Source organism: Balaenoptera physalus, assembly GCF_965194825.1.
Source record: "Balaenoptera physalus genome assembly, chromosome: 17".
Taxonomy (NCBI): Eukaryota; Metazoa; Chordata; class Mammalia; order Artiodactyla; family Balaenopteridae; genus Balaenoptera; species Balaenoptera physalus.
In genome coordinates, this window is record NC_138895.1 from 52,878,221 (window position 1) to 52,893,337 (window position 15,117).

General features: G+C 32.0%; 1 protein-coding gene across 33 annotated transcripts in view; it reads left to right on the forward strand.

Moving 5' to 3' along the window:
• Window positions 1–15,117, forward strand: part of RIMS2 (regulating synaptic membrane exocytosis 2) — a 596,173-nt gene that overhangs the window by 311,761 nt on the left and 269,295 nt on the right. For 19 of the 33 annotated variants that reach the window (XM_082434237.1, XM_082434243.1, XM_082434242.1 and 16 more), the window contains 6 exons: window positions 4,587–4,654; window positions 6,476–6,595; window positions 8,718–8,817; window positions 9,748–9,871; window positions 11,190–11,236; window positions 14,509–14,621. In XM_082434237.1, coding sequence (XP_082290363.1) covers window positions 4,587–4,654; window positions 6,476–6,595; window positions 8,718–8,817; window positions 9,748–9,871; window positions 11,190–11,236; window positions 14,509–14,621 — 572 coding nt within the window. Of the gene's footprint in view, window positions 1–4,586; window positions 4,655–4,780; window positions 4,990–6,475; window positions 6,596–8,717; window positions 8,818–9,747; window positions 9,872–11,189; window positions 11,237–14,508; window positions 14,622–15,117 lie in introns of all 33 variants that reach the window. The other 14 variants (XM_082434231.1, XM_082434234.1, XM_082434236.1 and 11 more) reach the window with 1 other exon arrangement.

A 15,117-nucleotide genomic window follows, 5' to 3' on the forward strand; every position in this document is an offset into this window, starting at 1 on the left:
TTCTGTTTGTTCCGTTTTTTATTTTTGCTTTCTGTTTCTTGTCTTTCTATGAGTTATTTGAGCTTTTTTTTAAAAATTGCATTTTGATTCATCTGTAGTGTTTTTGAGTGTATTTCTTTGCAAAGATTTTTTTCTAGTGGTTGCTCTAGGTACTATGTTACATATGTATAACTTATCACATCCTGCTGGTGTTGATATTTTACTAGTTAGACAGATGTAGAAACCTTACATACTTTAAGTTCTTGTATCTTTCCCTGTTTATAAGGTAATTATCTTAAATATTTCTTCTATGTATGTTGAAAGGCATATCAGACAATGTATACTTTTTGCTTCAAACTTCAACATAATTTAGAAAACTGAAGAGGAGGAGGAAAGCCTATTGTATTTACCCATATTTTTACTTACCACGTTCTTTATTCCTTATTGATATTTTCAGGTTCCTTCTTTTTTTTGTTTCAATTCAGGGTTGACATTTCTTTTATTTCAGCAGTTGAAAAATATTGTGCCATTTCTTTCTGGCCTCCAAGGTTTCTGATGAGAAATTTTATCACTGTCATTGGAATTGTCTTTCCCCTTTAGATCAGTTGTTGTTTCTTTCTTGCCTCTTTCAAAACAGTTTGTCTTTAGTTTTTAGGTTGATTGTGATGTGTCTTGGCACAGATTTCTTTGTGTATTTCTTGTTTGGGGGCTTATGTAGTTTCTTGAATCAGTAGGTTTACATGTTTTGCAAATCTGGGAAATTTTCAGTCATTATTTCTTCAAATACTTTTTCTGACCCCATCTTTCTCCTCTCCTGGAACTACAATGACATGAATCTTTTATTATCTTAATTATATATTATAATCCCCGAAGTCCCTGAGGCTCTGTTTATTTTATTATTTAGTCTATTTTCTCTCTGTTTTTCAGATTGGGTAATTTCTGTTCTATTTTCAATTACATTGTTGTTCCTCTGTCCTTTCCATTCTGCTCTTGAACCCATCCATTTGCTTTTTAAATTTCAATCATTTTTCAGAAAGTTCTAAAATTTCCATTTTGTTCTTTTTGTCTTCTATTTCTTGTTCTAGAACTGGAAAGTTCAGCAGTACATTTTTGACTGCTACTAAAGGAAAAACATCTTATTATCTTAGTTCTGCCCTTTGAAGCTATATAAAATAAGAATACTAAGTGATAAGTATTATTATCTAAATATTAGCAGTCCTGATAGTTCAGGACTATTTTCTATATATTTTCTATATATATTCTATATGTTCTGATTACCTTATTTAATTCTTACAGTAACACTAATATTTACTCATGTAAGAAATATTTACTGAGGGCCTACCATATGTGACTTTTTTTGTTTGTTTGATATTTTTGCTTTAGCTTCAAATGGTCAAACAGCTGATTTCTTATTTATTCACAGAGGGAAAAACTACATTTCCGCAATTTTGGTAGTTTGTAGGCATACGGGGAGAAGAGAGATTGCAAGCTGAAGTCTCGCATCTTCACATAAACCAGCCAAAAAATTTTATTTATAGTCTCCATATTATATTTAATCCAATTCAGAGATTTATCAATACTTTGTTGTGGAACAGTGGTGTATTTCGAAAGAGTTACAGGTTTTCTGAGATACAGATACGCTCAGAGTTTTGGGTAGCCGTAAAATCTTAATTGTCATTTGTGCAGTGAAAAGGATTGGGAAGCACTTCTCTAGTTAACAGGTTGAAGAATGATTTTTTCCCCTACAAATTGAACTTTGCGTATGTTAATAGCACAGCTTCATCGTCCTTCACAAACAAACTTCTGTGAATATAATAAAAACTGTTGAATTGTACACTTTAAATGGGTGAGTTTTATGGTATGGGAATTATATCTCAATAAAGTTATTAAAGTCAAAAAAAAAAAAAGAATTGTCTCCTGTTCTCAAACAGTGAGATCATAATCACCTGGTAGGCTTGTTAAACCAAATTTCTAGGCCTCACCTAGAAATTCTGATTAAGTCTAGGTGGTACCCAAGAATCTGCATTTCTAACAAATTCCCAGGTGCTGTTGATTATTCTAGTTTAGGGATTTTGTGAACCATTCATCTATATAAAATTTTCCTACTTCCTCATCTTCCTTTGACTCTTCAGTTCCTTCAGTCTGATTTTAATTTCATCATTCTACCCAGAGTGCTTTTTCTAACATCCTTCCTGATATTAATGTTGCCAAATCAAATGCATAATTTTCAGTTCCTTATCTTAGGTGATGTGTAGAAATCATTCTGTAGTTGATTTTCCCTCCTGTTTACGAAACTCTCTTTCTCTTTGGTCTGGAGACCTCCATCTTTCTCCCTCCTTTCTTCTTTTCTGTCTCTGCATGCTCTCAGTCTCTCTCTCTCATCTCAAACTCTGTTAGAATTCAATCTGGGTCCTCTTCATATCTTACTTTACTCTGTTCCTCAGTGATCAAGTTACTCATGGCTGTATGCTAATAATGGCCAATTTTTGTCTTCAGCTCAGACCTTCCTTCTAAGCTCTATTATAATTTAACCAATTGATTTCCTGAATAAATTACAGGTATTTGGAATAATACATCCAAAATCAATCACCATGTTTAATAAATTCTAAGATGCATATTTTTATTTTAATATCTATGAATCTCACAGATTCCATGAAATAAAGTAACTCTTTTCTCTCCCTTACCTAATAAATAGTGCTTCTTCCTCTCATAAATGGTCTTTAATTCTGTTCAGTTGTTAATGCCAGAAACCTGGGAGTTATCCTTGATGTTTGTCCTTCTTAACACTCTTATTTCTACCTCCAAAACATCTCTCAGTTCCCTTTCTTACCATGTCTATTACCATCACCTATGTTCAAGCCATAATCACCTGTTTCATGAGTTATTGCAACTGTCTTTTTTTTTTTTTAATAGATTTATTTATTTATTTATTTTTGGCTGCATTGGGTCTTTGTTGCTGTGCGCGGGCTTTCTCTAATTGCGGCGAGTGGGAGCTACTCTTCATTGCGGTGCGCGGGCTTCTCATTGCGGTGGCTTCTCTTGTCGCGGAGCACGGGCTCTAGGTGCGCGGGCTCAGTAGTTGTGGCACATGGGCTTACTTGCCTCGTGACATGTGGAATCTTCCCGGACCAGGGCTCGAACCCATGTCCCCTTCATTCGCAGGTGGATTCTTAACCACTGCACCACTAGGGAAGTCCCGTAACTGTCTTTTAACTCATGGTGTCTTCCAACCCAACCTCTCTTTAGTATTTAGATTCATCTTTTAAAAATGTAAATCAGTTCATGTATCTTGCTTAAAATCCTTCAGTGAATGAAATTCATAATGTTTAATATGGTATAAGAAGCCCTCTCTAAACTGGTCTGTGTTGCCTCCCCAGTCTCATTTAGCACCATATTCTCCCTCAATCTTTTTGGTTCAGACACATTGGTGTTCCATCAGTCTTTTTACAGTACCATCTTGTTACTTCTTCCTGGAATGCTCTTTCCTATGCTTTTCATCTGCCTTTATCTTTACCTGTCCTTTAAGTCGCATATTTCAGTTCTCATCTTAAACATCACTTTTTTTAGAGGTGTTTACTGACCGCCAAATCTAAATTAGATGTTATTATACTCTTTCAGTGTTTTGTACTCTCCTATATGACACTGGTGATTTGTATATTGCATTTATCTCCATTCTGCTGCATGTCTCGTTGTTTTACCCCTTATGCTAGACTTAGCACAATGCATAGCAAATGGAAGGTGTTTACTAAATATTTTTAAATAAATGGAAGTATGAATAGAGCTTAAAAAGACATGTGCACATATAGATGAAAAAATTCTTTTTCAAAGGTAAGGCAAATAAGGAGCACATAAGTTTGGGAAATGGATATTCATTCTTAGTTGCCAATTACATAAATTGTCTGAAAAAATTATTTTTAAAGAAAATTTATTTTTTAGGAGAATGCAATTTCTGAAAAAAAACTTGAAAAATTGTTTCAAAGTAATATTAAGTAATTCATGATATTTAAGGAAAGTTTATTTCTACTAATAGAAATTGAGTGAACCTGTTTTGTCATTTTCATATAATCTTTTGTGTAACCAATTCTTTTTTTTTAATCACTCAAAATTTTTAGGTGGTTTCAGCATTATAAGGAATATCATACTACCTTCCAGAAACAACATTTAAGTACTTCACTTTTCATTGTAGTGGTTATTAGCAAACCACTGTTTAATTTTTAAAATGTTCCTTAATCTTTGGAGAAAAAACTCATGTCTATAGACCAGCATGAAAAAAATAGCACGAGTAACAGACCTAGCTGAAAGTCTTTTTCTTTTTCAGAATATATAATTTTTTTCATTTCTATTCCTGTTTATTATTAGCCTTTTCTCTTCTTGCAGCACTTTTGTCCTGTAGGGTCTGTCTAGAGTACATAAACTATATATTCTGTATTCTATAAATTTTAGTCATTTGAAATCTTAGCTTTCTCTTGGTATATATAGTGAGTGCTACAGACAAAGTTCTTAGAACCGGAGAGGATCACACAGTTTAAAATGTTTATTATGTCTTTGTCTGTCCTTTCTTTCGCCGTCTCCTTTACTTCCCTCTTTTGTCTGTCTGACTCTCACAGGAGACATGGATTACAACTGGTTGGACCATACGTCTTGGCATAGCAGTGAGGCATCCCCAATGTCTTTGGTGAGACATGTGGAGCCTTACTATTTAATTTCCGTTATCATTTCACTTTTCCTTTTTGATTTACACCTTTGCATGTTTTCTTTTTTGTATTTTTTTTTTTTTTTATTTTTTATCCCACACCTGTAGGGGACAGTCAAAAGGGAAAAAGAAAAACTAGTGAGCAGGCAGTTTTGTCGGACTCTAACACCAGGTCTGAGAGACAAAAGAAAATGATGTACTTTGGTGGCCACTCTTTGGAAGAGGATTTGGAATGGTCTGAGCCTCAGATTAAGGACTCTGGGGTAGATACCTGTAGTAGCACAACCCTTAACGAGGAGCATAGCCATAGTGATAAGGTACTGAGATTGTGGAGCCTGCCTTTTAACCTGCTCATTTGGTCTTCGTTTGCTCTCTGTCACTCATTCAAACAGAACATAATAAAAGGACAGGGCATTTCAAGGGTCAATGTAGCATTTCTTAAGGTGCAGAAAAGAAAAACAAAACCAAAACAAACTAACCAACCAAAATACTTCTTGCTTGCTTTGCTGTTTTTGTTTTTTGACGGCATACCAAAAAATAAGTAACTGAAAATAAAAATTAGGAACAAAGGAATGTTTTGTTTATGGTCGTATGAAAGAACTTTGTAATGTTATTATATACCACAAATATAAAGAATTTTTTTGGATTGGCTTATTTGATTGCTTGCATATATTTTCCTTGGGATGAAAATTAAATTATTAACAGTTTGAATCCCAGGCAAAAGGGAGATGATTGGGTCTGTTTGCACAGAAAAAGTTGTTTTTCTTTTTTCCCTTTCACTGTCATTTTTCTCTTTTGTTTTATTGTCATAGCATTTTAGTGTAGTATTAATTAGTATTAGAACCATTGCCATCTGCTTTGGTATTTATTATTTTGCTTTTAGTATAGTGAGACTTTTGAAATCTTTTTACCATATAGATGTGATTTACTGGAACTTGTCTTTTGCCTGCTAAATTTTGCATGAAGATGTGCATGTTACTTTCAGATAACTGTGAAACTGTGATTACACAAATCATTTACTTTGTTATTTGATATATGATTCATAATGGAATGGTATCATGATTTATAAAAGGCTTGGTTCTGCCCTGAGATAAACTACTAATATTTTCAACGTTGTTAACAATGGATACCATTGAATTATCAAATAAAATTAATTTGCTAAATAGATCAGAGACCTGAAAGAATCAAGGAACCTCCAAAAAGTGAGAAATATAATCTATCATCACCTTTGAATTAGGCCTGTTTCTCCCATGCACGTTCATTTGGAAAGTTACTGGAGCTTGTGTATTTTTAGTAACTTTAATCTAGAAACCTACTTCAAGAAAGCCCTCATCAGAGGTTCAAATTCATGTTTTAATATAGTGTGACCTTTTAACTTTTACTGTAATAAAGTCTTTCAGAGTCTTCCAAAAGTGTTTGAAGATTAAATTCTCATTTTTAAATGAGTTCGAGTGCATAGAATTGCAGTCTCTTTTCTGCTTGTGAATTTTTAATCTTCAGTGTGTAGATAATTAGAGTTTGCATGTACTTTCAAGATTTCTCAGATTTTGTAGAACTATAGAACTTCAATATTGTGTCAGAGCACTGTTAGAATTTGCAGTAACTGGATTTTGAAAAAACTTGAGATTATTAAAATGAGGTTATAAACATAATCTAGTAAACCCTTTTGATCAATGTTTTGAATAAAAACTGGTTTGTGTAATCATAACACTTTGGAAGTTGGAAGTTTAGAAAGATTACACACTAAGGGGTCATTTATCATAAAATAACATTAATTTTGTGTTTATTGATGCAATATGTCAGCACCCTGTGACGTGGCAACCATCTAAAGATGGAGATCGTTTAATTGGTCGCATTTTATTAAATAAGCGTTTAAAAGATGGAAGTGTACCTCGAGATTCAGGAGCAATGCTTGGCTTGAAGGTATGTGATGAAATATATGAGATGTTGCTCTATACTCCTTTACAGATTTATCAGAAAAGCAAAAAATATAATAACTATACCAATTTAGTGGGTTTTTTTTCTATTTTCAAGAATTCCTAAATATTTGCACTCATTACCCAAAACCTTTTCATTTTCCAAGTATTATTTAAGAAGTTGCCATTATTCTACAATAATACTTATTTATATAATTTTGGAAAATAGAACTTGAGTTACATACTTGAGTTCTTCAAACTTATTTTACCTATAGTTTGTCCTTTAAGTCTATATATGTGTTTATATTCTTTTAAAATGATAGCTTCATTCAATTATTAAACGTACAAACTTGGGGAATATATGTATTACATATTACATAGGAATATAATTTTTGTATTAGAGTAGCAAACTGTGTATGCGTTTGTGTGTGTGTGTGTGTGAGAGAGAGAGAGAGAATAGTGTTTGAAGTCTGGAAACTCAAAAATACTTATGTTAGGAGATTTAATATAAATATTGATTTATATTTTACTGTAAAATACCAGATAATTATTTGGTAAGTACACCAAAGAAAGCTCTGTTTATTTTTTGTGCATCTATAAGGTGAATTAAAAGCTGAAATGCGAAGAGAATAAATGTTTTAGAGTTAAGCCATTGCTACAGAAGTAGTTGTGTGGATTCCAGTAAGTGAGAGATATTTGAAAACTTTGGTTGTAAATACAATTGAGCATCACCTATTGGCTGGTTGCCATGCAGTTGGCACTCATCTGAGCACTTTATATCTATCATTTTATTAACACTCACAACAGATAAGAAATAAGCTTAGAGAGGTGTCGTAACTTGCCCAGGGTCTTAAAGATGGTGATGAAGGTGAGAATTAAATCCAGATCTGCCCAGTATACTGTTACAGCAGTGTAGTATAGAGGTTGAAAAGTGTTGGCTTGATTTCTAGTTATAGCATTTACTAGCTACATAACGTTAGGTAACTAAACCTCTCAACCTCAGACTCCTCATCTGTGCAATGGAGATAATAATACTTACTGAATTATTATCTAATAAGACTAAATAAAGCAGTATACAAACATTTAGTACAGTGCCTGGCACTCTGAGATTTCAATAATAATATAATCAGTATAATTATTATTATTAAAGTTTATCAAGCCAAGAAACTTTAAAAATATTAACACAGGGATTTCAGCCCATAATATCTATATATATAATTTTCAGAACCAAACATAAAAATAATGAGTTAATATTAACTGAACTGCAACTGAGTGTAATTCACTGCAACTGGGGACTAAATACACGGAATAAGATAAATCAATGATTTTTGAATTCTGTGTTGTTCAGTCAATTTAGAAGAGGAAAAAAACTATTCTAGTCAATGAAGTTGGTTACTATTATTTGTTTAACTTGCTATAAAGTTGATTTATTGATTGAATGGTAGTTAATGAGAATCAGAGCATTAATTTTTAAGAGGCCAGTCTTATAGCTACACATATGACTTCACAGCATTATTGCCAACCTTTGTTTTTTCTTTTTCTGAAAGACATGTATTAATAGAAAGGTAAAAACAGAAAAATTGGGATGCAGATGATCTAAGGTTTACATTAATTCTGATGAGATTAAGTATATTTTGTAACTTTCTCAGGAAAAATGAATCATCATGATCATCATGCACGTTATCAATATGCCCAAATATTACCAACTAATAAAATTTTTAGAAGATATGATAATTATAGTAAAAGTAACAAAATATATATTATGACATTTGACATCTATAACTAGAAATGTTAATATAATTATGTAGTACTGTAATAAGTTTTTAGAAATGACAAAAGTACGAATTCTGTAATAAAGGCAAAAATTATAAATCGTTAAGTTGTTTCTAAGGTATGAAACATTTTCAACAAATAATTGATTAAATTGTTAAACATTTGGAATATGTAGAGTCCACACTTGGGGCATGTACTCAGTTCCTATTAGTAACACTATATTATTTAAAAATTATTTTTAGCATATTAAACTATAGTTTCAAAACCTGCAAATTGTCTAGTTATTTTTTACTTGAATCTTCAGCTGTGTTCATTTGAACAATATGCTTGTTTTAACATTTTCTTCTTTTAAACAGGTTGTAGGAGGAAAGATGACTGAATCAGGTCGGCTCTGTGCATTTATTACCAAAGTTAAAAAAGGAAGTTTAGCTGATACTGTAGGACATCTTAGACCAGGTAGGTTTCAATCTTTGATTATTTACATTTAAACTGTTAAACTTGAGTAGTTATGAAAAAGTTATCCTCATTTAGAAGTGACTTCACCGGTAATAAAAAGTTCATTTAACTTATATTAATCTTTATTCATTAATGGAAAGTTGTAACTACTAGTTCTTGAGTCACATTAGATAAAAATATTTTTATATTTACTGATCTTATTTTTTTGCTGATGGATATTCCTAGTCTATATCTAGGATTAGATTAACCTAATTTGTTTCCCATAAGCCTTCCTATTTCTTTTGAAGAACTTCCAATATAATTTAGGAAACAAACTTCATGGATAAATACATATTTCCTGAAATGTGTCACTCCTTATCTCTTTGATAATGGATACTATTGAAGAGATCCTTGAGTGCCTTGGAGAGGATTCAGTGAGATGCTTAGTATTAAGCTTTTTACAAAAGAGTTTAGACAAGGTGCTCAGCTGCATGTATATTGAGAATCCTAGAATACAGAGTTATAAAATTTTCAAAGAGGCAACTTATCTTAATAGTTTCTAGAATTGGAATTTGTATTGAGAAATCACAGAGACAAGAGTGATGTCACCAAGTTGGAGACATAGGTTATTCCCAGCTTTCTTCCCCTTGCAAGGAAAACAACTAACAACTATTCAGGGACAAGACACCATTGAGAAAATTCTAGAAATCACAGATACAACTTTTATGTAATCTTTTCCTCTGACCCTTCCTTGTCCTTTTGTGTGAAATACACTAATCATCCTGGTCATCAAATTTTATGCCACTGGAACTGTTCTCAGTATGTTTCTTATTCCATAAAGGTGATTTTGTTCTACAAAATTAATCGCAGTTTGAGACTGCTTTTGTTTCAAGTGCATTTTATGGGATTAGTTTTTCTTTCTAAGATTATCATTACTGACACACACTGTAGGTGATGAAGTATTAGAATGGAATGGAAGACTATTGCAAGGAGCCACATTTGAAGAAGTATATAACATCATCCTGGAATCCAAACCTGAACCACAAGTGGAGCTTGTTGTTTCAAGACCTATTGGGTGAGTTGGTTTGAATACTTTATACATGTATAAAGTTGACTACTATTAAATAATTTGTAATGTGCAATCCAATAATGTCTGATTGCTTTATAAAACTAAATTATTTTGAGGACAATGCTTTTTCCTCCTTTACAAAAAATACCTCACCAAAAATCATGACATCTTTTAATCTGATCATGCTAGAATATACAGTTAATTACAAAAGAAGGGATATTTAGGTGTATTATTTTTATTATCTTAGTAGCTCAGGAAATGGAAAAAAGGATTAGTGGAAGGGGACTATAGTAACAATTACTTTCAAAAGAAGTTTCATAAGCTATGGTTCTCTACATTGTAAATATGAGAATCAACTATATTCTATGAATTTTATATATTTTTTCCAAAATGGAGATTTCATATAAAAAAGAGAGGGCTTAAGGGCATTCTATTCCTAGATGGTGGCAACTGTTTAAGGAAAAACAACATCTTTAAGGTAACATAAAAAATAAGCAAATGTCAATTACTCATTGACTTTTTAAGTTGGCGATAAATATAATTCATTGTACTATGTTCCAATCTGTCACATGAAATTACATCTATTTTATATTTTGTCTTTCCATAGTTTTGTAATGTGGTAAAACTGTACTGTATCAGCTTAAGGTATTACTCAAATATATTTCTTGGTGTTAAAGGATGCTGTAATCATATTTTTGTTTAATGTCTTAAATATTTTTGATGCAGTTTTCTGAATGAGCTTAACCATTAATATATACCCCTCCTGGCAAATCTCAAACAAAAATGTACATACTTTTGGTGTAAATGCAGTTACAAGGTAATTATGTTAAGTCCAATAAGAAACATGTTTGCATTTTTCTCAGTAGAATTATTATGTTTAAAAAATTTCAATGACAATCTGAATATTTTACCTTTTGTTTTGGTGATATTTTATTTGAATTTCAATGTTCTGACTTGAACAACAGCAGGTAAAAGAGTAGAATATAATTAAAATATATCTATAAAACCCTGTTGAATATAGAAATTTTTTAGAATGGATAATTGTGTAGTGAAGCACATAGGAAATAAAGTATATATTTTTACAAATCTGCTCTAAATGCATATGAGTTTTAATTCCTTTTAAGTAATAGTGTTAGCCCAGAACACTTTTATTAGCAAAAAGTACTACGACATTTTTTTCCTTATTTATATAGCGCTGCTATGATACACAATTTTGTCCATTTTACATTGTCCTGTTATAATATAGTTTGATAATGATCAAAATAGCAGTTGCTACTATTTGTTGAAACAATTTCTTGTTTTTTTTCTTTTTCTGTCATTTCAGAGATATACCTAGAATACCTGATAGCACACACGCACAACTGGAGTCCAGTAAGTTTCATTTATTTTAGAAGAAAATGTTATTAATAAAGTCGTTCATCATCAGGGGTCAAATGAAGTCTTTAATCTATTAATACAAAGTAAGAAATATAATAGTGTTGTTATCAAGTATGCAGTCATATAAAGATGGAAAATTTAGTATTATTTCATATTATTGTGGAAAAAAGTACAAAAGTCTATAATATTTTAAGATGGTTTTTTTAAACCACACTGTCTTAACTACTGTGTATTTTTAGATAGCCTTATTAAGGTATACTACTATAAACTGAATGTATTTAACGTGCACAATTAGGTAAGCTTTGATACACATGTGAATCCATTATCATAATAAAAAATAATGAACTTATCATCACTCCCCAAAATTTCACCCCCTCCCCAAATTTCACCTAATTTTAAAATTTACTGCTTTGTAAACTAATCCTCAGTAAATGAAGGGAATGCTTGGGACAATCTAGTGAATAATTACATATATTCTAATTTATATTTTGAGAAAATGGGGTAATAGTTCTGATTTAACAGAGTAGTAATGGAACAATAGACATATAAGTTAAAATAACATTAAGTATATAGACACTTTTTATTACTTGTGTTTGAGTACTATTTCAGATACTAAGCAAATGAATTTTTTCCAATGAATTAAGTTTGTTGATTGAGAGTAAGGCATGTTGTGAAAGAAGAGAGAAGGAGGGTTGCAGTTTGAAATACATTGATCAGGATAGACATTGAGAAGGAAGGATTGGAGCAAGATTTGAAAGAGTGGCGATCTGAGGGAAAAGCTCTCCAGGAAGAGGGACCAGAGGTTCAATGTCTCTAAGGCAGGAAAGCCTACGGTGCATTTAAGAAAAAGCAAAAAGGCTGTTGTGGCTGCAAGAGTGAGCAAGGGGAAGAATGGCAGGAAGGAGGACAGGGAAGTAATGGCAAGCCAAACTGCATAGGTTTTATAAGGCACTGTAAAGACTTTGGCTTTTACTCTAAGGGAAATCAAGAGCTACATAGGATGTTTTTGAGGAGAAACTTATGTTTTAAAATCAGGCTACTATGTTGAAAATAGATTAAATGGAGCGAAAGCAGAGAGACCAGCGAGAAGACTATTTCAGTATTTGGTGAGATTATGGTAATTTAGACCATGGTGGGTGCAGTGAAGGTGGTGAGAAGTGGTTGGATTCTCTATACACACAACAATTGAGAATGTACTGTTAAAATAGATGTTATTTTTTTTTACATTTATATTACAATTATGAGTATAAATTTAAAAAAAATCTTTACCAGAGAGGTGAAATCCTTTTGGAATGGCATAGCTCTAAACTTTAAAATATGATTGTATGACCTATTTGATTTAGTACTTTTGGCTAGTTGCTAAATCATTTTATCCAAAATAATATCGTGATCACATAAAACTATAAGTACTAACATAATGATAACAATTATTATATATAATAATATCATCATCATAAGTGCCTGGAACTGTGCTAGATGTTGTACCTACACTATCCCACTTAGTTTTCACAGCAATCTATGAAGTAGGTAAAATTTTCATTCACTTACGTTATATCACTCAGATATTGTGTGAGCAGTGTGGAATCCTTTATCTTATTATAGCTATTTGAAAAGCCTCTAGGCTACAATTCCAAAATTGTTCCTGTAAGGACAGGGGTCCCTTCTCAAATTAATTTATGCTTTAAAAGTTGAAGAATAGCTTTCTGCAAGGCCCAATTCTTAACCTTCTGTTTTTAGTTCCTCAGTAAATTTTTCTCTTCATATGGTTTTAATTGCCATATGACTCCTAAGTTTACATTATCAAAATGATCTATCATTGTCCCTTCATCCCTGGATGTTTAAAGAATATGTTCTAAGTGTCTTCCTGTTACTTGAAACTTAGCATATAGAAAACTTGGCTTATTTCTTAGTATAAAGGCAGCATTCTTTCCAGTTCTAAATACTATTTAAGGTTTCACCATTACTTCTGATCCCAAGGCTTGCAGTTTCCCCTTTCATTTTACACTATACTCTTGCTAGAAGCGAATTTTATCCATTTGGGCCTCCAATTAGGGACACACTTTGCAGTTTAATTTCTAACACTAATTATCTACTCAACATTTGGTCCCATCCACACATCCTGTTAGCTGCTTTACATTTCCCCTCGGATGTCTCTGAGGTGTCACAGGGTCACTGTGACAGGTTCCAAATTAACTTCTCCGGCCATTCCCTGACACACAGGACTTCTCCAGTGTTCTACAGCCCAGGGAATGTCAGCACTGTCCTGTGCAGAGAACAAGACAGAAACACAGGGGACTTTCTTGTCTCCATATCTGGTTACAGGACTTGAAATCTTCATGTTTTCCCCCCTTTTTCGTTTATCTCTTATATCTAATTAGTTTCTGAGTCCTCATTTTCTAATTTTGTAATATTGCCTCAATTCTTTCTTTCCATTCCATTTTCTAGTCATTCCTGTTATTATTTTATTGAATTCCACTTGTTCTTAACTGTTTTCCATCTCACTCAATTCAGTCTACACTTTAAAAAGATGGTAAAGACATCTTCCTCAAATGCAGTTTTTATTACCTTACTCATAAAAGTTTAGCATGGATATTTTATTAGTGCCAAAATTTGTAGCCCAGAATTCCAGGCATTTAATTCTGTCAGTATCTCATTCGCCCCATTTTTATTCACTTCCAATTTGTTCCTTCCCCTCCATACAAATAAATTCATACATATAACTTCTGGGTATTGAAGTTCTGCTTCTTCTGCTCTTCTGTATCTTTTTTTCATAGCCCCTCACTTCCTTTTTGCCCATCTAATTTATTATATTCTTCCAGATATGGTTAAAAATCACTTCCTGAAAACTTTTCACAGTTAGCATTCTAGTATTTACGGTTTTAACATTACAAGTTTAGACCATCTTTGAGTTGCTTTATTGATTTAGGTTTTGGTTTTTCCTCCCTAAGTTTCTATTTTAAATTTTTCCTGGTGTGTTATTGTAAGATATGAGTTTAGTACCCACAACAGATGAAGTAACTAAGTTCTGAGGTCTGTCTCTACTATAATTGGCACAGAAGATGGTTTACCCTTGGTCTTGAGAGAATCCCTAAGCTGCACTTATGCTTTAAAAAACCCTTCTAAGTATATCTGGAACATTGTGGCTAAGAAAATGATGTATATAATGGCATTTTGTGGGCATTAAAAATAAAACATATATGGTAAAGATGATTAAATACTAACGAAGAGCCATTGTTATTATTCTTTATGTATAATTACCATTTCAGGTTCTAGCTCATTTGAATCTCAAAAAATGGATCGTCCTTCTATTTCTGTGACATCTCCCATGAGTCCTGGCATGTTGAGGGATGTTCCACAGTTCTTATCTGGACAACTTTCAGTATGTAATCACTAGATTAATTTCTCTTTTTGGAATATCAAGTAGTGTTTTTACTATATGATGGTATTTGTTTTGTAAACCAAGTTCTATTTAGAATATAATTGTACTTTTAACCATCAACTTTCTCATTCTTAGTAATTTTAATTAATTTAAATTTAATTATAATTATCTATCAGAGTGCTTTCTTTATTAGAGTTAGATTTTCTGGAATTTAATGAGAATTAGAATTTGTGATGCTATCTAAAACCTTTTTCACCTTAGTAATATTTTTCCAAAATTCAAGGTCATGATTTTTGCTCAACTAAGTAAATGGGGACATATATAATAGATTACTGAGTGTATCAGGTAGATTTCATATTAAGTGATCCCTAATTTGAACATTTTATAATAAAAGTTAAAAATTCAGTTAACCATCATATACCCATATTAGAAGAGCTTTGCAAATTCAGGCTCTCATATTTTATTAATTTCTAAAATTTAAAATATTAAAATTTAT